Below are 25,269 nucleotides of genomic sequence, written 5' to 3'. Positions count from 1 at the left end.
TCTGTTTCGTTGGTCCATCTTTAAATTCATTTAAATGGATAATATCACTTGCATGTTTGTCTAAGTGCATAATAAGCGCAAGTGATATTATCCATTTAAATGTAAGCACAAGAAAAAAGCTCACGTTGATTTCCAAAGACACATATTGATTACAATGGTCTGTCTTCAACCTGCATTTATTGCTTACCTCCACTGTAACTGATTTCCTCACATAAATGTTAAAGCTTTAATGCTAACTTAAGTTTGATCACTGTTAAAATAATGTCCACTAATACGTTTATTTACTAAAAAAAAAGGCAAACGTGGAGAAAAACAAGGCAATTTTATTTCTAATATAATATCTAATTTTTCATAAAACTGCAATTTAATTCTATAGGCTATATAAAAAAAAGGAAAAAAGAAAGAAAAGAATAAGCTGATCTGTAGCATGTTAAATGGTGGTTGCCTAGTTTATGAATGGTACACCCCCCAAAGCTCACAGAAGTTGTTTGATCCAAGTCCTCAGCAGCCAATGACACTGACCCGTTCAAAATGATTTTTAATGCATACTTCAAGTGTATTTAACACGCTTATTTTTCACGCGGAAACGACACGTATTTAACGCATTAAATACGTGTTGTTTACGTGTGAAATACGCGTGTTTAACGCGTTGTTGACACGTTAAAATTCACGTGTTTTTGACCCTTTTGGCCTTCAATATGGGGTCTGCCCTGCAAATATTTCAGCAGTTATAATGTAACTAGCAATGTGTAATAATGCCACTAATTATGAATTAATCAATATTTTGAGTCATATGAATCATATGACGCATTCCTCCTTCAGTAAAACAAATAGTATCGAGATTACTTAAGAACACATATAACAAATAACGCTGGATGAAGTAGATTCAACTCTAAACGCTATCCCTTTTACGCTATCTAGAGCGCAAGCACAAATACGCACTGGGTTTGCCAGATATGTTTCGCCAATGTTAGTATTACAGCTTCATCTGAAGCACCTCCGTAAAACCAGACCTGAAGGGATTTATTATATTTGCGGGTTCTTGGCATTAAGTTTTAAAAACCACTGATCAGTGGACATGGCGTTCTCTCTCACACACAAAACATTTAGGCTACACGCAAGCGACTAAAATAAAAAAAACATGCTGTTTCTCTTCCTCTCTATCTCTTTAATAGCTGTATTTATAATTTTGTTGATTCTTGCTGTTTTCGTGCCGTATTTAAAAGGTTTAAAACGCGTGACACCTTCGTTCTGCTCGGCGTTGATGTCACTGATCGTTTGGTCCTCAAGTCTTAAAGACATGTGTAATAGTTACATACTCAAGATATTGAATTGAATTTAACTTTAAAGTGCTGTTTTTGACCAAAAAAAAAAAAAAAAAAAAAAATTTGTGCGCATCCTCAGATGAAATCATGCAGACGCCCCTGCTAGCACCAACAATTCATCTGTGCACTGGCGTGTGCATGTTTGCAAATCAAAAAAGGCTCTCATATTTGGAATCTTTTAAATCATTGTAATGCGAGGCTTGTGTTAAAACCGCGTGACCATCATTATCTGTAGATGCAACGTGTAACCATTTTTGTAAACGGAACGAAACAAAAATGCGATATTTTTAATAAATAATTTATAATTATTTCATATTGAAGCCCAATATGTGATCACATGAAATCATCATTATCGTTTTTTCCCCTCCTGTTTTCACAGCTGGGGCGGAAACGATGGTGATGCGTCAGCTCGACGTGGTTTTCCTCTATCTGCTTCTGTCTTTTTCGTTATTTTTTAGACTGACTCATGGTTATGATGCTGGCGTCATGACGGATAATAACAACAAAGCGGTCGGCGGCAGCAGCACGTCGGGACTGGAGCATCAGTACAGAAGGTGAGTGAATGATGCTGCTTTCTTTCGAGATTATACAAATACATGAGTTACATTTTCAGTCGTTGCGTCATTGTGTACATGCGGCATCTAAACAGCATCCGATTTGGTCTTACACCAAAATAAAGCTGACCTGACGTTTAACGTTTCGGCCACTAAAACAAGTTGTTTGGCATAGAGATAAAATGGGTATGCTTTGAAATGCGCTAGAATGTAGAAGGACACATATCCTATATCGCCTTGATTGCAACACATGATGGTAGGTTCTGCACAGTGGGCGAAGCAAGACAGACAAAGTAGCCTATATATATATATATATATTCTATAATTGCTGGTACATTTGCTGTCCGAAGTCATTATTTTTGTGCTTTTTTTCAAATGTTTCTAGTTTTAATTATTTTAATAATTTGTTACTTATTGTTATGAATTACAAGATGTTACAGTCAATAACAATATAATAATTTGTGTAAAAAGTGTCTTAAATAGCTGAAAATCATGATTTCTTGTTGACCAAATTAGTCAGTAAACTTATTGTACTTTTCTTTTTGTAGTATTTCATTCATTTTATTTATAAAAGCCTTAAATACAGTAGTAATTTACTTAATTCTACAACATTAAATTGTTTAAAAAAAATAAATAAAAAAATAAGTGTGTGTGTGTCCATTAATCTTGCATCAACGTTTGTTACCTTACCATACTTTGTAAGATACAGGAAATGATGTCACTTTCCCTCAGTGATAACATCTGAAGCACTGAAAAATCTGTGTGCTCTCTCTGAGAAAATATTTTAATCTAAAAAGTTCTTATACCAAGAGTTATTTTGAAGAAACCGAATTTATTACTGATCACACATTGGGTTATTTAAAAGTCTTTTAATCATGATTTCATTAGTGCCATCTGCTCTTAGCATTTATGCTAGCAAGTGGAGTTTTTGGCAAAAATAAAATTGTCAGTTCTGTTACTGTCAAACTCTGTTACCAAAGTAGAGTAACAGAATTGACAGTCCACTGGATAATTTTGTCAATTCTGTTACTTAAAGGGTCAACTCTGTTTGTGAACTATTTAAAAAAACAAACAAACAAAAAAACAATACAATTGTTGTTTAAAACCTCATAAAACATTATTGAGATATTTTGCACCCTTATAATATTTCAACAACATTTCTTTCTTTCTTTCTTTCTTTCTTTCTTTCTTTCTTTCTTTCTTTCTTTCTTTCTTTCTTTCTTTCTTTCTTTTTACAGGATATTGTATTTAATACATTATCAAATGAAAAAAAAAATTTTTTCCAAGTGGATGGTTCTATGAAGGCATAAGTATTTTTTATTTTTATTTTTAAGGTATGCATAGGTAAAATATTATCTCAGTTTCAAGTGTTGGAATATAACACAGAAATCTTATATTATTTAAAATAATTTATTTTAAAAATGTCTGGCAGCAACAATAATAATAACAACCATGCAATGAAGTCAAAAATGTAAAATTGAACTTAATAAAGATAGCAAAATAATTTAATAAACAATTTTTTAAAAAGATGTAAAATTTGGAACATAGAATGCCTTTGAAACTGTTATTAAACTTCTATAAACTTATAATATTAAACTTCTTTTTTCAAAAGCTGGTGTTAAAGGGATACTCCACCACAAAATGAAAATTTTGTCATTAAGTACTTACCCCCATGTTGTTCCAAACCCATAAAAGCTCTGTTCGTCTTCGGAACACTATTGAAGATATCTTGGATGAAAACCGGGAGGCCTGTGACTGTCCCATTGACTTCCAAGTAAATAACAGTGTCAAAGTCCATAAAAGGTATGAAAGTCATCGTCAGAATACTCCATCTGCCATCAGATGTGAAATCTGCGTTATATGAAGCGACGGGAACACTTTTCATAAGCGAAGAAAACAAAAATAATGACTTTATTCAATAATTCCTTTGTCAACAGTCTCCTCTGTGTCCCTCCATATCACCGTATGCTGCGTATGCTCTTCTGTATCATCCGCGCCACAAGGATCCAAAACCTTGGTTCATCCTAGTTAATTTATTTACCTAAAGTGTTCGGTATTATGGCCAATCACGGAGAGGCAGTTTTAACATAAAGTGACATGACATCTGACCAATGATGCCATTGGCACATGCTCTGGTTCCGGTTTTCAGTGCCATGTGTCAGTAAAACATGGGATTATTTTAACAGTAGTAGTCTGCAACAAAGGGCTGACTGAAAATGTAGATCCTCTCTCTGAAAGTAGATGAACAGAAATAGAACTGGGTCCACGTCATTCTGTCAAATCAACCAAATTTCAGGAACTTCCCCAGCTCAACTTTTTGATTTTGTCAATATCTTTTTCTGAAGAAAGATTAATATCTGATAATATTAGTGCTGAAAGCCAAAATATTAAATTGTCAAAATGACAATTTTCACCTGTGATTTGGAGCCAGGTTACAGGGGGTAAAAATTACTTTAATTTAATTTGTATTTATGTTTAAATGGGAGCCTGATTTGACATAAAGCCATCATAAATGTGTTTGGATACTGCTGTTAACGTCATTTTGGTCTGATCTATTTGATTAGCATGCAATAATGGCCAGCCATGATCCACTGTAGTGCTGGTCAGGAAGATGACAGAGAGAGGAAACCATGGAGAAATACCTTCCCAAATATGTCCCATTCTTCACTCTGCTGGCTCTGTCAGGACTCTTATTCCTGCTGTGGAATATCACCTCATTGGAAGTGAGTAAAAGTCAAGTCACCTTTTTTTTATAGTGCTGTGTACAATATAGATGGTGTTACAGCAGCTTTACAGTGATAAACAGGATTATTTTAATTGTGTTCATGATTTCTGCTTCTATCGATTTCTAAAGAAAAATCATCTTCAGTATTTGTCTGCTGGTTATTTATACAGAAAAGTGTTTAATTTTCATTTTCATTTTGCATTTGCGTCATCTTGCAGTGGTAGCAAGTATCCACATGCTTTCATGGTTGCGGTTGCCATATGTTAAGTGCTTAAATCCCCCAATCAGAGCTTTTCTCTTAAATTGATACATTTTCTAATAAAAAAAAGTCCCATCTTGTTTTTTGTATTGTTGTAAAGTTTTGTGGACACACTAGATACAGTACAGCCATGATCCACTATATTGTATGAATTGTTCTAGTTAGTGAACAATAAAGTAAGTAGATTTCATTTATATGCTAGCTTACTACTTTGAAGTAGATAATACTACAATGAAGTGGTTTTGTGGACACAAAACAACATACTGTAGGCAACATAATTAGTTTGTTTGTGGATAATTTTCTAATTATTAGATTTAACACACAGCAGATCATTGCCATGTTACAATTTTGTTTGTGAGGTTCTTATTGTAAGAAAAAGGTTACTTTTAACGTCAGGGTAAAAACCATGTTTTGTAATATTTTAATATCTCATGATCATGCATTTGTTTTCGAAGGTTGCCCTCTGAACGCTTCTCATGTTCTCTGTAATGAAATGTGTTTTGTCTTCTGCAGAGCTGGAACTGTCAGACAGCATCTACCTTCTATCAGCTTCAGAACAGCATCCAGTCAGTCTTGAAGACCTCTGAATTTCTTCTACCGGTGGAGTTTAACTACTCCTTCTGTGCCCACCTCGGCCAGGAGCCCACTGCAGAGGAAGCCAGGGAGGAGAGCTATCTTCTCAAATCCATCGCCTGGCCAGAGCCGTTGGTCCTGGGACTGCCGTTACGTCAAAGTAGTGATCCTGCACAGAGCTATTATATAATTGAAGACCCTGGAGACCTGCAGGTGGGTGGGCAACTGATAGTGAAGGTGCAGATGCACAACTTTTTGGGTCAGCCCAAAAAACACGGAGGAGACTTTCTAGTTGCGCGACTTCACACGCCAGAACTGGCGGCAGGTGTGGCTGGCCAGGTACATGACCACAACAATGGAAACTACACAGTATTTTTCCCGCTGCTTTGGGCAGGTGTTGCCCAGGTGGAACTGACCATGATTCACTCCAGCGAAGCCGTGATGGTCCTCAGGCGATTGAGAGCGGAACAGTCGGACCGAGTGTTCTTCAAGAGCCTCTTCCGTTCAAGGTACCTCTCTGAGACCACTCTGTGTAATCTGTGTTTGCCGCACAAACAGCAGCCGCTTTGCAACTACACAGACCCCCAGACCGGAGAACCCTGGTTCTGTTATAAGCCCAAGATGTTGGACTGTGATACACGGATTAACCACTCAAAAGGGGGGTATAAGAAACACCTTCTCACTGTTTATGAGTCACAGTTCTTCCAAAGGTGAGTGAGAAGTGAAACCTATTTCTGCATTTAGAATAGTGGTTTAGTGATGTTGTTTATTTCTGTATCTATTTCATGCATCTATTGTGCATAAGATGCAGATTATACGATATATATTATAAATATTTCAGTTTAATGATGAACATACACGTTTTATCTACTTTCTTCAAAAATGACACTTTCATTTTGTTTTGTTCTAGTGGAGTAAATATCAAAATTCCAATACATTCTGCAGGGGTGGACAATGTGACTGTTCAACCTGCTAAAGGTATTGTGGCACATGAAATATTAAATTTACACTGCCATTCAAAAATTTGGGGTCGGTAAGATTTTTTGAAGGAAATCTCTCACTAAAGCTGTACTATTTTGATCAAAACACAGTTCAGTAAAGACCACTCTGTACGTATACTGCTGGCTCAGATGGGAATCACGTTGTTTGGAAAAAGTGGAATAGCTGATAAAGAACTGATAGGAGAGATATGTCTGAATTAACACTTGCAATTGATTGAAAGGGCTTTATTTTGAGATAACAACCAGCTGGATGCATATTATCCCACTTATTACATGGCTGCTTGCCACAAAAGTAAAGAATTATACACAAAACATTGATCAGTGACAGCGGAGTGATACATGGTCAAGATGACTCAGTACGTGAATGAGCCCGTGTTATTAGTTTTACCGGTTGTTATCGGGGAGTAACACACCTTGGAATGTCATGATTGACCAATCAGAATCCAATATTTCAGAGAGCTGTTTAATAATGTGCAATATTATTACAATTTAAAACGTTTTCTATTTTAGTATATTTTTAAATGTACCTTATTCCTAAAATGGCCATTACTCCTGTCTTCATTGTCACACGATCCTTCAGAAATCATTCTAATATGCTGATTTGGTGCTCAAGAAACATTTCATATCATTATCAGTGTTGAAAATGTTGTGCTGCTTAATATTTTTGTGGAAACCACGATACACTTTTGTAACAATTTAAGTGTTTATTCAATAGTGTGATCAGTTTAATGCATTTTTGCTGAACAAAAGTGTTAAATGGTAAGTTAACTCAAAAAATGAAAATGTCATTAATTTCTCACCCTCATGTCGTTCCAAACCCATAAGATCTTTGTTCATCTTCGCAACACAAATTAAGATATTTCTAAAATCCAAGAGCTTTCTGACCCTGTATAGACAGCAACTATGAAAAATGTTTTTGTTTTCTTTGCACACAAAAAGTATTCTCGTAGTGTCATAAAATTACGGTTGAACCACTGATGTCACATGGACTATTTTAACAATGTCCTTACTACCTTTCTTAGCCTTGAATGTGGTAGTGGTAGTTGGGTTGCTGTTTATGCAGGGTCAGAAAGCTCTCGGATTTCATAAATATCTTAATTTGTGTTCTGAAGGTAAATACATGAGGGTGAATGACAGAATTTTCATTTTTTGGTAACTATCCCTTTCCTTTCCTTTTTTTATTATTTTTTATTATAACTTACTGACCCCAAACTTTTAAAAAGGTGGTATCATTTTAAATATAAAAGAACAGTATTAACCGTTTTAAATTCTAAGTTGTCATCATAATTTTTCTTTCTTTCTTTCTTTCATCATCATCATCATCATCATCATCATCATTTTTTCTTCTGTTTCCTCTTTCCTTCCAGTACAAACCAAAGGGATGCACCTTGAATTCACTCCTTCTGGGTACTACTACCAGGGATCATGGAGACCTTTGAGTGGTGTCGTCATGCGTCAGTTTAATGGCTCTTCAGTCATAACACAGTGTCTTCGAGGGAAAATGGTATACATGTATGGAGACTCGACTGTGCGACAGTGGTATGAGTATCTCACTTCCCATGTTCCAGGTCAGTAATATTTTTTAAACTCTTTTTAAAGGTGCTGTATTGATTTGTACTCATTTTTGTTGGCTTTGACCACATCTCCAAAAACATTCATCCAATGTCAAAAAACAAAGCATGAAAAAAATAACAATATATAGTATATACTACGTTTACTATGTACTATATTGAATAGCTTCCAGAAAAAGTACAGTGTGAATGTAGCCTGAGACAACTGAAGTACAGATATTTGTTTGTAGTCCAGGGTGAGTTTTTCATATATCTTCATGCCAATTAAGTGTTTTACACATTTTATTCCTGAGTGGGCATGAATCTATTGTCTTATCTAAATCTCACCCTCTGTTTTATCACACAATACAGAGTTTAAGGAATTCAACTTTCATAGCCCGAAGAATGTTGGCCCGTACATGGCAGTGGAAAGCAATCACAACATATTATTAAGATACCACTGCCACGGGCCACCAATCCGCTTCACAACCGTGTCCTCGGCTGAGATGCACTACATCTCAAATGAGCTGGATGGCTTACGAGGGGGCTTGGACACGGTGGTCCTGATTAGCATCTGGTCGCATTTCAGCACTTTCCCAGTGCAAGTGTACATACGGCGCCTGCGCCACATCCGCAGGGCGGTGATCCGACTGCTGAACCGAGAACCAGCAACTTTGGTGCTGATCCGCACAGCCAATCTCCAGAAACTGGACCCAGAGTCCAGCTTGTTCAACAGCGACTGGTTCTCCCAACAGCTTGACAGAGTGCTCCGAGCTATGTTTAAAGGTCTGAATGTCCAGCTGGTGGACGCCTGGGAGATGACACTCGCCCACCATCACCCTCATCAGCTACACCCTCCACCTGAAATTATATCAAACATGGTTAACTTCATCCTATCACACATCTGTCCAGTGAGGAGAAAGAGAAGGCGGGGCTAAACTTCTCAAGCAGTATCTTAAAGGGATAGTTCACCCAAATAGGAAAATTTGATGTTTATCTACTTATCCCAAGGGCATCCAAGGCTGCATTTACACTTGGCATTAACATGCGACCTGTATCCGGATGTTGTCCACATACGCATTGAAAAGACAAGTGTAAACGCACTTCTGATTGGAATGTTATCCGATCAGCGTGTCCTGTTCCAGAGGTAGTCGAGGACACACTGTGATCGGATCTCAGTGTAATGTAAACACAATCCAGCCATCGTGTCTGCATTCGCAGGTTGACATCATGCAAAACGCTGCCCCTCTCTCGTGAACTGTCAGAAAAAAAGACAGAGAACACCCGTGTGGAGACTACTACACTTATCTTTGATTTGTAAAATGTCCCGCAACTGAAAATGCTTTTCAAAAGAAAACCCACCACTTCAGGTTGTCTTTGCAACCGGCCATTCTCTGCAGACTTAAATATTGTGCCGGAAAGACAGATTCGATCGGTTATAGAAAAGTCAGTTGATGTTGCCAAGTATAAACGCGCCGTGTTCTGATTGACTGATCTGCTTGATCGGATCACGGTGATCACATGTTAATACCAAGTGTAAACGCAGCCCAAGATGTAGGTGACTTTGTTTCTTCAGTAGAACACAAATCAAGATTTTTAACTCAAACCGTTGCAGTCTATCTGTCATGACTCCTGACCCGGTGTTTCTCCCTCTCATCACCAGAGATATTTGTGTCGTATCCCTGTTTCTGTTCCGTTTTCAGGATTTACATTACTCTATTTTTTTCTCCTTCGGGGTGGTTTCAGTTGTGTTTTTTGTCTACTTTTGTGACTTGTAATTAAAGACCTGCATTTGGACCCAGACCCTTGTTTACATGGTGTGTTCACTTACAGAATAATCCTGCCACACATGGGTCCAGCAGGGAAGTTCCTCAGTGTCCGCCAGGGAGACCGGTGCATTGAGGATTACGCCAGGGACTTCGTGGGAGTGGCTCGCCAGTCGGCTACGGAAAAGACCTGATTAATGGGGAGGCCTAGCCGAGCCCTTTAAATCCCTTATGCCATACTGGCACCCAGAGGAGGTGCTGGATGACTATATTAACCTGGCTCTGCAGTTGAGCAGCTCAGCCGTCAGAGTGGAGTTAGAACTCACAGTTCTCCTGAAGCGGCAATCCAAGTGTCAGCAATCAGAGGCCTCGTCTGCCGCACCCAGTACCTCACGCCCGTTCCTGGAGCGTCACAGGCTGATACGCAGCGTGCAGGAACCCCCGCTGATGTTGGTGCGAGCAACGTGGTCTGCTCGCAAAGGCCCCGAGGTAACGGTGCCCACTCATCATTCCCCCAAGGTGGGGGTGCCTACTAGTAATGCTCCAAAAGTGTTGGGGCTTGCTTCCGGCCTTCCTGAAGCAGCGGGGCTTGCTTCCGGCCTTCACAAAGCAGCGGAGCCCGCTGATGATCCCTCCGAGGCGGCAGGGCTTACTTCAGGCTTTCACGAAGTGGTGGACCCCGCTGATGATCCCTCCGAGGCGGCAGGGCTTACTTCAGGCCTTCACGAAGTGGTGGAGCCCGCTGATGATCCTTTCAAGGTGGCGGGGCTCACTTCTGGCCTTCACGAAGTGGCGGAGCCCACTGATGATCCCTCCGAGGTGGCGGGGCTCGCTCCCGGCCTTCATGAAGCGGCGGAGCCCACTGATGTTCCCTCTGAAGCGGTGGGCCTCGCTTCAGGCCTTCCCGAAGTGGCGGATTCCACTCACAGTTCCCCGAGGCGGCGGTGTCCGTTCACAAAGCTCCAGAAGCGCCGGCGCCCACTCACGGTTCCCCCGACGTGGTGGTGTCTGCTCACAGTCCCCCTGAGGCGGCGGTGCCCGCTCATAAAGCTCCATAAGCACCAGCGCCTGCTCACAGTCCCCCCGAGGCAGTGGTGTCCGCTCACGATCTTTCCAAGGCGGCGGAGTCCACTCACCAGGCTCCCGAGGCTGCGGGGTACACCATTGCCCGTTCCAAGGTGGCAGCTCCACACACACCGCTGTGGTGGCTGCTGGTTCTGCCCGGGGTCCCCATCCCGCCGGCTCTGCCTCAGTCCCCCTCCAGCACACGGACCTTAGTTGTTGAATGTTGACTGATGCAAGCACTAAGTGGTGGTATTTGTGTCGCATCCCTGTTTCTGTTCCGTTTTCAGGATTTGGTTTCAGTTGTGTTTTTTGTTTACTTTTGTGACTTCTAAATAAAGACCTGCATTTGGACCCAGACCCTTGTTTACACGGTGTGTTCACTTACTGTGCCATGACACTATCAGTCTTATGATGTAAGTGGATGGGAATCACGGCTAAAACATACAATAAAAAAAAAAACACACACAAACAAAACCAAATTAAACCCTGCGGCTCGTGACGATAAATTGATGTGTCAAGACACAAAGTGATTGGTCTATGCAAGAAACTGAACAGTATTTATATCGGTTTTTTTTGCCTCTGTTTCACGCAATGTCCGAACTATTAGAACTCTCCTGAGCGTGTCCTCCTGTGCGCGTTCTCAGCAGCAGGTGCATGAGGCGTCATCTTCTTCTTGCTTTATGGCAGATTGCAGACTTAAGGCTGATTTATACTTCTACGTCGAAACCTTGCGTAGCATAGCCTGACGTGCACCTCTCCAAAAATGTCACAGCACGTCAAATCTACGCGGGCCGCAAGGGCTGTGATTGGTCTGCTAGTACCCCTCCCTCTGTATGTATTTGAGTTTTGTGTGTTTTTTGCACTTTAATATATTTTAATGTTCCACCTTCTTATTTAAAATAAAACAAAGCAAAGAACAAGCGTCTTATCATTTATTATAAAATGTAGCATTACATCACATTGTTGTTCACGACAAACAGTTGTTCTTTCATGGTACGTTACAAGTCCTTGTGGAGATTGAAAGAATGCCATCTTCTGCTGTTCCGTTGCTGTCTCTTTTTTTGTAGTTTTAAATAAATGATCTGTTCTTTGATATTTATTTTCCGCAGTCACGACTGATGCTTTTCCGACAAGCTCCTTCTTCTTCGGCTTTTGTCGTGGTACTGTGTGAATCAGAGGTAAAAAACTATATAAATACTGTTCAGTTTCTTGCACAGATGATCGTTTTGTGCCGTGATTCCCATCCACTTACATTATAAGACTGATTGACTGCATTGATTTGAGTTAAAAATCTTGGTTTGTGTTCTACTGAAGAAACAAAGTCACCTACATCTTGGATGCCCTGGGGGTAAGTAGATAAACATCAAATTTACATTTTTGGGTGAACTATCCCTTTAAGAAACTGGTGAGACCTAGCGCTAATCTTCCATACCTCTGTCTTTGAGATCAGCTCTTTTGCTATCTATTCAGCTATTATTTGCTATCTGTTTGGCTTTCAAATGTTTAGAATGATTTTGCTGGCCGTATTAAAATGCAAAAGCACCTTAACAGTTAATGTATACATTTGTCATACCATATGTTTGTTCTACTTTATGTATCCAAAAGCAATGTAAAAGACATTTATACTCCAAAAATGGTTATTCAGATTTTTTGGAATAGTTCTTTATGATCAGTTCATGTGCCTTATTTAACACTATCTGTTTTTGAATTAATTTGTTATATTTCATTTTTATGTGGTTAACAGCTATGAAATTGGGTCTCTGTACCAGAGTTTCTAATGCATTTTTTTTTTTTTTTGTTCTTAAAATTCTTCATCCGTCCAGTGTTTCTGAATCACCAAAATAAATTAATTCTTAAGCATCCATTCTGCTCTTGTCTTAACATCTTTTGAATGATCTCTGGCACTGCAGATTGGTATATTATTTTTTGATGCAGTAAGATCCACTCAGATGAGAAAATGATATCAAATATTAAATTATTGTAGAAGGAATACAAATGTTTTAATATTAATATAAAAATATTAAAAATGTATAATATTAATACTTTATATAAAAATTCATAATGAAAGATTAATTTAAAAAAGGGGCAAAAGCAGGACATCCTGGACAAAGGTAAGAATAATAAACTGTGAATTTGAAAATATTATTAATCATAAAATAAATGTATATAAAACTGTACTTCTTTTAATAGGTGACATTCACAGGTGTTAAAAAAAGAAGTCACAAGCTGGATGAAGGTTGATTTGGCCTTGTGTTCCAAGGGACTCTTTTACATACATAACTTTGCTAAATATATCATACCACAGTGCCCTCAGCATTAGAAATTAAGCATGTTTCTTCAGAATATCTTGTTATGCATGTGTTCCATGTTTTGTTAAGATTGGACACTGCATTCAGAAAATTAATCATTGTGGGTCTGACTCAAAAATGTATCAGCATACATCTCCACGTGAGACCTACAGACTTGGTGCCAATCCAGACATCAGTCTTTTGTTTGCATGAGTAATGTATAATTATTTTATTACAGTCCTCTAGCTGCTTATAAGTTATGTTTACCACAGGGATTCAAACTGGTGAGAAATATAGTCAATCATTATTTAACCAATGTTATATGTGTAAACAACCTGTAGGCGAGGCATTGTATCACCACAAGGGGACATTACTGTACTGTCATAAAAACATACAGTAGGCCAAGCAGGAAAGTAGTATACTGGCGCTTAGTACATACTATTTTAGTTTACAAATAATATTTGGAGCATCATAATACAACACTAAAAATTTCAAACAACATTGTTACATTGTTGTCAAATGCGACCTCACAGTATAAATTAGGAGCGATTTTTAGTTGTCATCTAAAAGTGCTTTATTATAATAATTTTGGCTGTCTGATAATGAGTCAAAAACAATGAGGTGTTAAAAATCACAGCTGATAACACCACCTCATATGTCTCACTGGAAACAGGTCAAGTTGTGTGCATTGCATTGTGGGATACATGTGCTTGGGTTGTACACTGCACATTCTGGTGCCATGTACAAAAAATGCATACTATGAACAGAATAAATAGTAGAAATTGTATGAGTAATATGGTAGTATGATACTCCTTAATTGTTTCATATAATAAGTACTTTAAAGTATGTGATTTATTTATAATGCTGGATGAAGATGAATAACTAGACAGATTAATGCACAGACGAACAGTACACTTGATTATAAGGGCAAGACGCTTATAATAAATTTGATTTTAATATTACTTCATTTCGATGTTAATCAAAAATTTCCAGTATTACAGTACAGTTCAGTGCGTATTTTGTAATGTATGGGTTTGACAAACAATTAGTTTCTCTTATAAATATTTCCTAAGAAATGCATGTAATGAAAGAGACTTTTCTCAAATTTATTTGGAGACATTCTGATAAGTATGACAGAAGCAAAGTGAAGAAATTCACTCAGTGGTAAGAATTATGACAGTAACTCAAGTATATTGGATGGAAAACACCTTTATCAAGATGCATTTGAAACACAATCCTTTAAAAGAATGTACAGTCATACTAATATGAATATGTAACATTTTGTGCGTTAATAACCATATTAATAGTTGCTATAGGTACTAGTGGCACGGGACAATGACCTGAACTCTAAAAGAATCAGATGATCTCTGATCATGAAGAAAGTATGTGGAGGCTCTACTGGATGACTGCTGATGGAGGGCAAGTTACTGGGGTACCAGTCGAGGAGAGGCCCTTTCGGTCCTCTGGATGCCCTTTACACAGCACTGCTATCAAGCCTGAGCTTCCTTCTCCTTTGCCTTCTGTTCCCGGTTATACCTGAGGGGAATAAGAGCTCATATATTGAACATCCCCCAACTTGGTCACACACCTAAATTACACAATATGCTGGAAGGTCCGGTCTGCTTTATTGCTACCAGTCTTGTTAAAGCAACCTGAGTTCACAGCAGATAAAATGTGAAAAAAGGTTGTTCTTTAATGGCACAACAGCAATAAAGCATACCGTTTTATTTAGAGAGAGGGTGGAAAATGGTCATGAGAAATAAAATTATGAGTGGTTTGGGTGCAAAAAATCTTCAATAATAATAAAAAAATAAGTACACTTCAAGTGGGAAAACAATATATAAATATATCATTTTAGGTAACATAGTATTAGACAATGCAGCTGTTTCCTTTTAATAAGCTATTTTATTATATACATCTACATAGCTGGCGCCCCTGTGTCCTTCTCGGTAGGGCTGGGCGATATATCGAACGATATGATCATGCGCATCTAGTCAGTAAAGCCGGTTCCCTGATTAGCGCTAAATCGCCATCACCTGCTTTCAAATGGAGCGGCATTTAATAGACAGAGCCGTAGTTCACTGACAAGGTACGCAATATCGCGTTCATTTTCGCAGATGAATCGCCTTCGATAATGAACGTGATATTGCATAGCTTGTCAGTGAACTACGGCTCTGTCTATTAAATGCCGCTCCATTTGAAAGCAGGTGATGGCGATTTAGCGCTAATCAGGGAACCGGCTTTACTGACTAGATACGCACAGGGCAGGACTTAGGCAGGCGGGCTTGAGGTTATGTTTGGGCCCTATACCTACAATACAAATGCCCTCAAATAGAAAATCATTATGGAGTAACACAAAATGAACAAACATGCTTTAAGGCTTATAAACAGTACAATTAATATGCAACATGTCTAGGCTATAGTCATAATTTAAATGTAATATTAAATATTCATTATAATATAATAAACAGGATGTGTTCTCTCAGTTGAGAATCAAAACACTGAAATAACTTTGAGCAAAAAAAAACAACAAAAAAAAAAAACAGATGTTGGCTTATTAGTATTATAAAAGTTATTGTTATATCTGTGTCCTCTTATGTCAGGTTCTTATTTAATAAATAAATTCAATCAAATAAAAAGACATGCTGGCTATTAAAAATCAAATTAAGTCACTATCAACAAAATTTATAGATGGATTGTGCATAAATGTTAAGTTTTAAATATTACATTTTAATGTAGAAATATTAAAAATATAAAATAAGCTACTTTTATTTAAATATGAAACTACAACCGCCAGTAGGTGGCAGCAAGTGACTGTCTTAATGATTGAGTTGAATCAACCAATTCTTTTTAAAAAGCTGATTCATTTAACTTTGCAAACGACTACTTTGAATCATTTACTGGTCCGTGTAACCCTGAGGAACAAAACACTTTGGAGATGCAGCGGTTCTGCTGTTTGTTCTATTTTCTTTCTGACATAGCAAAACGGAATTCTGTAAGTTGTTGTTTACTATACATTTGCGATCTTGCAGATATATATATATATATATAAAAAACGGACTTGTTTGTGTGATAGGCTAAGTCCTACATCATAGGCATAGCTATGTTATAAAAGCAGAAACTCATTAAATAGTCATTTTTTATTTAAAATCATTTTAATGACATATCTTCCCCACTATGTGTAATGGCAGTAAGATAAGAAAGAGCGCTCAAAACTCATCAGATGATCGCATAATTTAGTGCAACATTAATATATTAATATAAAATCATCCTCTGTAAAAAAAATGAGGTGTGAACATTTGAGAATTTATGATTATCTTTATAAATGTGCGCTCTTCTGGGCTAAAAGCTTAATGGAGCTGAAGTAGCCATGTGATAACAAACCAATTGATGCAAACGCGATTCAGTGTCCTTCTATGTGAAATGTCAGTTTATGAATACCAGTTTATGCTGTTTGATTGTGAACTTGAAGGTCTAGTTGTAGTTGTAAGCTGTAGTAGCCTCAGCTTGCCCGTTTAGATCTTGCGCTGCATGGTTGCCAGGTTTTCACGACAAAACCTGCCCAATTGGTACTCAAAACTAGCCTAAAGTAACCCAATCGCATTTCGAGGGGTCCCCTGGTAAAAATCGCATTTTAGGGAATAAATATCACGTTCTTGTGGTCGCTTAAACCCGCGGACATGAAAATCAACCCGCCGCAGAAACAGTGTTAAAGTAGCCAAATTCCGCGGGGAAAGCGCTGGCTTGGCAACACTGCTCGCCTGCGCAGTGGAAATGCGGTTAATAATGAATGAATTCTGAATAGCGTATAATAATGAACAAATCAAACAAACATAAATGGGCAAAGGCGGGGCCCCCTCCAAGGTGGGGCCCATGGGCTGCAGCCCACTCAAGCCCAATGGTAAGTCCGGCCCAGGATACGCATGATCATATCGTTAGATATATCGCCCAGCCCTACTTCTCGGCATGAAATGGAAGTTACGTTCCTCTTTTCTACCCTATTGTGATGTATATCCAAGCGAAACCGCTGCTTGAACGAGATAAAAATGAATGTAGGGCAGGATTTAATTTGGTCCAGCAGGAATTGATTGGATCATTGTTATTTGCTATTGCTGAAGGGGAGATGTTATTGTCCCGCCCTCGCAACAGTGAACACATCGTCAGAGAAGAGAAGAGGTGTCAGTGCAAGGGGGAGGAAAGGATGTTTGGATTTAATATTACGAGGGCATGTGAATAAAATAAACAAATATGTGCACAGATATCATTTCTAATAATAATTTTAAAAAAAATAATGTTGACTTGAAGTTTCACTTTTTTTGTCACAGCCATTGACAGATCCAGAAATGAATCACATGCAGCTGTTGTGAATGACGTGATATCAGATGGCTTTTACGCAAGACTTGATGCACTTCACTGCCAGACTGTTTGCGTCAGCTGAAGGTTTGTTTGGAAACTGGACAAAAGTCTAAAATCAAGAACATTCACCTTTTACCTGTTTCCCCATTAACATGATTTTAGTGTGTAGATGAATGAGAGTACTCACTTCCATATTCTGTAGAGCTGTGATCCTCCTGCACCTCCAACAAAGAAGTTTACAGCAAAGAGATTCCAGTTCTTGGGTATAATAACCAAGGAATACCGGGACCAAATAAGACCTGAATAACAGAGAGTGAGGGAGACTGGGATGTTTGAATTGTTCAGGTATTTTTTTAAGAATTGGTTACTGTGTGAGATATACCCGTGGCTGTCAACACAGCAGACTGGGAGGTACTGAGTTTCTCTGCTGGACGTGTCATGTCTGCAAAGCCAGCTATGACCAGACCCTGTGTGAAATCAGAAATGTAACAGTTATTTATATATATATATATATATATATATATATATATATATATATATATATATATATATATATATATATATATATATATATATATATATATCAATTAATCCAAAGAACATCCAGATCCTGTGTGTTATTAATCTTACCCATTTAAACATTGGTGCCCAGAAGAAAACCGTCTTTGGACCTAAGAAATAAAGCAAATCAGTACAGTTAAACTTATGTTTCACAGGTCAAATATTCTCAAAGAATGTGTGTAATTGTGACAGCAATCAGGTGTTTCAACATACAAAACAGTACAAAAAAACGTACTGACACAGAAGAGAATTTTGGGTGATTTTTACATTAAATGCTTGTTTTTGCCAGTACATTTTGTGGCTGTGTTTTCATAGCAAATATGTATAATATCTTTCTAAAATATGAAGGTAAATGTAAAATTTACACAGTACACAGACTTGAACCTGCATGCCTGTGAGCTGATGGCACTGATGACTTTAAGTGATTTTCAATAAGAAATACAATATACAATGGCTGATGGTACAAATGTTAAACCCGTTATGGATTATTATTTGCTAACAATCAATGTTTAAATATTCAACAAGACTAACTGTACTGATCAGCTTAGTGGAGTTCCAGCCATCAGTGATCTTCATAATACAAGAAGTTTGTATTAGATCATCTAAAAAAAACAATCTGCATTAAAAAGACAACTTTTAATATCATTTAATAAAAGATCAGTCATCTCTAGTGCTTAATATGACCCCTCCCTCTGCCAAACGTGAAGCTGAGGTCAAAATCTGTTCTTTTGTTTAAATCTTTTTTTTAGATTCCTGTCAGTCAATCTCTGCTTATCATCAACACACATGTAATTTGATCTATATTTATTCTATCACCAGTGACTAGAACTATAAACACTTTAACTCCCTTTAGAGAACTCATGTGAGATTATTAGAACAGGAAATATTTTCAGTAATTCAGCAACAGAGATTATTACATAGAACGATTTTCTGTTTCTTCAAGGGCACTTTCCACAAATACAGTACAGTACAGAATACAGTTTTTTACTTTTTCATTAAATGTACACTTAAAATCTTACATGTACAATGGATTATTGTTTAAAATCATAAATATATAATACTAATTGGAAAATTACAATCACATAAATCAAGACTTTAAAGGCATTAGTAGTGTCCCAAAATTTGAAAATACATTAAAAATGAGTTTAAACATATTCAATTTAACAGGTTTAGGCACATTCTTTCACTGACCAATTGATCAAAATGAAAAGACAGTGTTAATTCTCACTTATAATATTTGTAAATACGTTTTTAAAACGATTTGTAAGCCCTGGTTTGCACTCAAAATCACTGAAAATGGCAAAAACACAAAAGCAAGTATGGCAAGACCAGAACTGCAGACCAGTGTCAACAACACATCAAAAAATAAATAAAACAAATAATAATAATAATAAAATGTAATATTATACAGTGACTATAATTTATTAATATAATAAACCTCAATTCCATTCTAAGTTATGCATCGAAGGAGACTAATTCTGATCTATTCGTGCACCAAGTTCATTAGTACCTTTATTTTAAAGCACTGGAGTCGCTTTGATTTTTGACCTTGATGAGACAAAAACACCTGATCAGGTAGCAGTCTCTCTGGCTGCACCGTCACTTCAGGGTGTGCGGTCACCTCAAGAGGTTAACAGGATCAGTATCAGTGACAAATAAGCTGTCACGCTAACAGCATTTGTGTTACCTGCAGGGTGGTTATAAATGGGTCTCAGTTTAGCCGGCAGCACATGCTCGATCCTGTCGAGGATTCTGTGGTAAGAAGCTCTCAGCCCCATCATAGCCATGACTGCTAAACAAGCTAAATGCTACCACTGCACTCACGAAAATAACCTCTGAGGACGTGCAGAGCACTCTGCTGCTATTGACCCGTGATGTTACCAAAAGGCAAGAGCCCGTCGTCAGGAAAACAAGACCTTTGGACGAGCATAAAGTACAAAGTCTACGTTATTGTCCGACTTTCGACCTTGCTAATGTAGTTTACTGCTATGTTGTCTTTCGAAGTGTCAATGGGAACGCGTCGCAAAACTAATTGCGTCATGACGTAGATGAGCCGCTGAGGTAAAGGATTGGTTAATGTGGCCACGCCTCTTTGTCTGATTGGCTGGAAGGAGCTCGCACGCTCTTAAAAGGCGGGGCCTCGTCAGAAAAATAAGTTCTTTTCGCGGTCACGTGGAGAGTTTTATAAAATCCAGGAAGATTATTGTGAAAGGCTGGGCGTAAAAGTTAAAAGTCTCCATGCATGTCCATTCACTTAAATAAATAAATAAATCGTCCTTCACAGTGTCCTTTTTGAGCGAAGAGAGTAGTATGACAATTGCATGTTCGGAACAAACATTTATTGATGAATTGGTTGATTTTTTTTCTTGTTTAATACAATACTATGTGTTAATTAAATGTGACCCTGGACCACAAAACCAGTCACAAGGGTCAATTTTTTGAAAGTGAGATTCATACATCATCTGAAAGTTGAATAAATAAGCTTTCCACTGATGTATAGTTTGTTAGGATAGGACCATATTTGATACCACTATTTGAAAATCTGCAATCTAAGGGTGCACAAAAATCTAATTATTGAGAAAATCGCCTTTAGAATTGTCCAAATGAAGTTCTTAGCAATGCATATTACTAATAAAAATGTTTTGATATATTTGCGGTAGTAAATTTACAAAATATCTTCGTGGAACATGATCTTTACTTAATATCCTAATGATTTTTGGCATAAAGGAAAAATCAATAATTTTGACTCGTACAGTGTATTTTTGGCTATTGGTGGTCAAGGGTCACAAATATACTGCATTGCTTTTATATTTGCAAAACGTTTTTTTGTCTAAATATTTTTTATATTTTTAAACTGTATTTTTATTTCTTTTTTTCCTGTATGGGACATGCATCTTTCCCATCGCTTTTAATCAGGGACCAATCACTTTCCTTTTTTTTTAAATAAAGACATTCTTTCGCACGTCAGTTACACAATCTTCTCAAATAATAAGTTTTAAACTATTGTTTTTAATATTTTAGTGTACAAATACTGTAGGTGAAAAAAAATTGTGTTGAGATTTGAACGCAGTCGGTGATTGGCGAATCTGCGTAACTCGTACGCACACTTGACGCGCTCCAGCTCGACCCACACATTACAGTCAACATACTGCGCGTCTCTGCCTTCCATTGGCTTTGGGCTCGAGATAGATTTGACGTACCAGAGCAGCAGAAGCTAAAGCGGATAGCCAAACAAGAAGCGCAATATTTTTACTACAGCTCAATGCAATCATGCACAAAGTGTCTGAAACGGATCGCCGTGGGGGTGTCGATATCGAGGAGTAATATTTTCTCATTCATCCAGTATCAGTTGTTGATGAACTTATAGCGACTATTAGGCGCTGTAAAGGGAAACAATAATAATCAGACGCCACTGAAGGAAGACAAACAAACAAGAAAAGCGTCTGCTCTCCCCTTCTCATCCATGAATGTCTCAACATTAGAGGTTTAAACACCATGTCCTGCTCTGGCAACCTCATTTGGGATGTACGAAAACGCGCCATTGGATGCACAGATCCATATGCGGTCAGGACAAATTATTTAGGTAAGGAACTACGACTAATATCACACCGTTGCACTTGAACATCAGAGACTTGTTGACCAAGACTTTCTAGGTGACAGCTGTCATTTGAGCTGGTAAACAGGACAGGGACACTGGTTAAAGATCATCTGATCTGTTACTCTAATGCTGATCTGTTTTCAGAACGACATGTTATCGGTGTCATTGGTTACTTTTTCACGGTGTTTAATTGGTTTACTTATTTTAATACAAAAAAATAAAAATAAACAGAAATGTTCAGCTGATTTGTCTGGGAAGAGCTCTGAGTTAAATTGCATTGTGTTTATTTTTAGATTTACAGGGGTCATATTCTGCTAAAAGAACATTATGTTGTGTATTTTGTGTAATGCAATGTGTTTATGCGGTTTAAGGTTCAAAAAGCACATTATTTCCCACATAATGTACATTATTGTTGCTCCTCTATGCCACGCCTTTCTGAAACGTGTCGATTTTTACAAAGTTCATCGTTCTGAAAAGCGAGGTGTGAGCTGATTGGCCAGCTATCCAGTGCGTTGTGATTGGCTGAATGCCTCAAGCGTGTGACGGAATGTTACGCCCCTTGCCATACTGTGATGCTGTCTCCCAGCGCGACAAGACAAAAACAATAAAACCCATTACAAACGAGGCATTTGTTGCATCCAGTGGGGACATAATCACTGATTATAATGACTTATACTGTCTTTTTACGCGTTCCACAGCGCGAAGTTGATGTATTTCCTCAGCGACCAGCACAGAGCAGCTCTAGGCATGACAAAGCGGCTTTTGGAAGGCCAAACAAAGTAGTTTCACTTTCAAAATGAAACACACTGCATCTCCACAACATGGCGTCAGCGAAAACAACAACACTACAACGAGAATAAAAGTTACGCCCTCTTTCTTTGCGTGAACATTTGGGCGGTGTTATGCAAATCTTCCCACACCGTGACGTAGATCTTGTGGGGGCGTGTTTAAATGAGGCGTTTTAGGAGGGCGTGGACAAGTCTTAACTTTTATAAAGAATATCTCTTTGGGTTTGAGACTTTAGTCTTTGCAGCTGTACAGATTTTCTTTATGCACCAAGAGCTTGTAACACCCTAAAGAGAAAATTGAAATTGCATCATATGACCCCTTTAAGGGGAAGTACTACAGTTAAATTGGCAATAGTATTCTCCTTCCTTTTCTGCCTTGTGATTTTACCTGTTTGAATTCTTAAAATATGCAAATGATGCACATCTTATTAAATGTTCACAGTTGGATATTATTTTAAAAGTGAAATAGACCCCACAGATAACTTAACAAATGTTACTATTGTTTAATGCTATCAGTCCTTCACGAGTCCTTTGTTCAAAAGGTTATTTTCCAAAATATAGAAGCAAACATTATGTGGCATATAAAAATGAACCATTTCTAAGTTATAATGAACTGTAAATTGCCAAGAAAAAAGATTTAAAAAAAAAAACCTCTGACAATTAAGACCAATATAATTTAAGTAGCAATATCTTAAAAGAAGGATCTAGCTGTCATGAGATATTAATAGGTTTGTGTTTTCACATTTTACAGTATGTATGCAAATTGGTGTATGCATTCATTGAATGTCAGCACAGATCTTAAGGCCCGTTCACACCAAGGACGATAACTATAAAGAAAACGATAAAGATATAGTTCTAAAAATCGTTTTCAGTATTAAAGAACAGCAGAGTCCACACCACAACTATAACGATAAAGACAAAGAAAAACGATATCTTTGGAATCACTTTCAAAACGATTTTTTTCCAGCTGATGAATGATAAAAAATTGACAGCCAATCAGAATCCATCCTGCTGTAACGCGCTCGAGAATTTAAAGCGGCAGAAGAGCGTGCGCTTAGAATAAACAGAAGATATCGTTCGCTGGTGTGGACGCTAATATCGTTATCTTTATAGTTATCTTTATAGTTATCGTTCTTGGTGTGAACGGGCCTTTAAGGGCAACAAAGTGAAAAAAGATTGATTTATGACACTAAATTTACTTGATTTATCACACAAAACATGTTCTGTTGTTTCTAGAATGATTTTCAGTATTAAGTACAGATATGGCTTGCAGATATCTTTGATTTATTGCTGTGTAGGACCGGGACTGCCGATGAAATTTAGCTACCTGGCTAAATCTGGCACATTTTGCGTAGATATTTCTGTATTATTAATGTGTATTGTCTCTGAGAAAATAAATAATTAAATAAATTAAATATATATTTTAGCTCTTATTTATTTTTTGATAGAGATCCTCAGTATATTACCATATCGGGATTGTAAAATGTTTCCAAAAAAGTTCATAGTACACACAAACACACACACAAAATAAATAAATAAATAATTACTGACTCTTACATTGTTCAAAACCTGGATTTCTTTTCTGCAGTATAGAACACAAAATGAGTTATTTAGTGGAATGTCCATGCTGTTCTTTTCTGTACAATGATAATGAAAAGAGACAGAAGCTGCTAGGCTCTAAAAAACATCATAAAAGTACCTGTGAGGGTTTGAAATAGAATAGCGATGACAGAATATTCACTTTATCTAGGAGAGGAGATGCATTTTCACTCAGTATTACTACGTGACAGTGAAGAGAATCTGACATAATCTAATCTTTAAAAGTCATTTTCACGCAAATCACCATATTTTACCCTCCTGGTGAATTTGTAGCTCTGTTATGTAGCCCTCTGCAACATAACACTTGAGCTAAGAGACCTGAGAGAAGTGTCAGCCAGTCTTAGCAGACTTCAAAGCACGCTTATGTAATAGAATCCACCTAGTCTGACCCAAAAGTAATACAGATAATACAAATTTAGCTAATTTCTTCTCTGTAGCCTAATAATTAAATGTGGAATTCTATGTGATCAATGGATTGTGCCAATATGTTGAATATTTGGTGTCTGTGAGCTGTTTTACCCTGGATCTCACATTCAGATAGTGATGATAGCATATCGTTCAGAGAATTCCGTATTTAGCTCGGCTCTCGTTCATGTTATACAGCCTGCCAATGCCAACGGTTAGAAACGCATACGATATCAGCCAAAAAAACAACACAGAGTATCTCTGTTTTATGCATTTGTGAATGGACAAATGTTAACAAATGTTAACAACTGCTTGTTTACCAATTCTAACCTAGTCAAAAATCCTGAGTTTGTGCATGAATTTCAGCTTTTGTTTTCTGTTGGCAGACCATTCTCTGTGAGGTTGTACCATCAATGCATAGAGCAGTGTCATCTCAGGCTACTGCTGTTCTCCAGGCTCGCACCATTGAAAATGGTTGACCTAAGTTTGGCACTTGCTATTTGTAGCTCCTTATTACACAGCTGAAAATACTGTCATGGAAAGATCTGTCTTTTACCAACCACACACAGATATCTGCTTGTCAGGAACAGAAACATAAATGCTATTAATGTTTCTTAATGCAAACAGCATTGAATGTGACTTGGTATTGTAATTGTAAAGCACCAGTATTGTTGGGTTCTAAACCACAGTATTTGCATGTCAAATAAATCTGAGGTAATTTATAAGTGGTTAGACAAGCAAAAAACAAAACAAGAACCAAATCAGGGTAGTTGACATTATTACAACAGTGTACGGGTACAGGGTGTTTTCCGTCTATGTACAGCGATTCAGCAAATGCAGGAGGTAATGTAATAGT

At 37.6% G+C, this 25,269-nt stretch overlaps 3 protein-coding genes across 10 annotated transcripts in view; 2 read left to right on the top strand and 1 right to left on the bottom strand.

Annotated features, from left to right (window-relative positions):
• Nucleotides 1-1,416: 1,416 nt before the first annotated feature.
• On the top strand, nt 1,417-11,175 carry LOC109095468 (NXPE family member 3). Of its 2 annotated transcripts, XR_006155636.1 has the most exons (7): nt 1,417-1,879; nt 4,444-4,602; nt 5,377-6,146; nt 6,347-6,414; nt 7,805-8,005; nt 8,360-10,217; nt 10,273-11,175. XR_006155636.1 is itself a non-coding variant. In XM_019109194.2 (6 exons), the coding sequence occupies exons 2-6, from the start codon at nt 4,510-4,512 to the stop codon at nt 8,923-8,925; spliced, it is 1,698 nt and encodes a 565-aa protein (XP_018964739.2). In that variant the 5' UTR covers nt 1,417-1,879; nt 4,444-4,509; the 3' UTR covers nt 8,926-11,175. The 2 variants fall into 2 exon arrangements, 1 of the variants encoding a protein (XP_018964739.2); XM_019109194.2 differs by having other exon boundaries at nt 8,360-11,175.
• A 3,013-nt stretch (nt 11,176-14,188) lies between these two features.
• mpc2b (mitochondrial pyruvate carrier 2b) lies at nt 14,189-20,059 on the bottom strand. The gene is made up of 5 exons (XM_042731559.1): nt 19,711-20,059; nt 18,093-18,133; nt 17,845-17,929; nt 17,650-17,761; nt 14,189-14,642 (listed from the first exon to the last, which is right to left on the bottom strand). Exons 1-5 carry the CDS (start codon nt 19,808-19,810, stop codon nt 14,597-14,599), a joined length of 384 nt encoding a protein of 127 aa, XP_042587493.1. The 5' UTR covers nt 19,811-20,059; the 3' UTR covers nt 14,189-14,596.
• A 1,088-nt stretch (nt 20,060-21,147) lies between these two features.
• The window catches only part of LOC109094982 (DDB1- and CUL4-associated factor 6-like), a 28,852-nt gene continuing 24,730 nt past the window's right edge, over nt 21,148-25,269 (top strand). For 2 of the 7 annotated variants that reach the window (XM_042731555.1, XM_042731552.1), the window contains exon 1: nt 21,151-21,606. In XM_042731555.1, the coding sequence (XP_042587489.1) occupies nt 21,519-21,606 (88 nt within the window). In that variant the 5' untranslated portion in view covers nt 21,151-21,518. Of the gene's footprint in view, nt 21,607-25,269 lie in introns of all 7 variants that reach the window. The other 5 variants (XM_042731556.1, XM_042731553.1, XM_042731554.1 and 2 more) reach the window with 5 other exon arrangements.

The sequence above is a fragment of the Cyprinus carpio genome, chromosome B9 (genome assembly GCF_018340385.1).
Source record: "Cyprinus carpio isolate SPL01 chromosome B9, ASM1834038v1, whole genome shotgun sequence".
NCBI classification, from domain to species: Eukaryota; Metazoa; Chordata; class Actinopteri; order Cypriniformes; family Cyprinidae; genus Cyprinus; species Cyprinus carpio.
The sequence above is the reverse complement of the archived record's forward strand: the minus strand, read 5'-3'. Positions and strand labels throughout refer to the sequence as shown.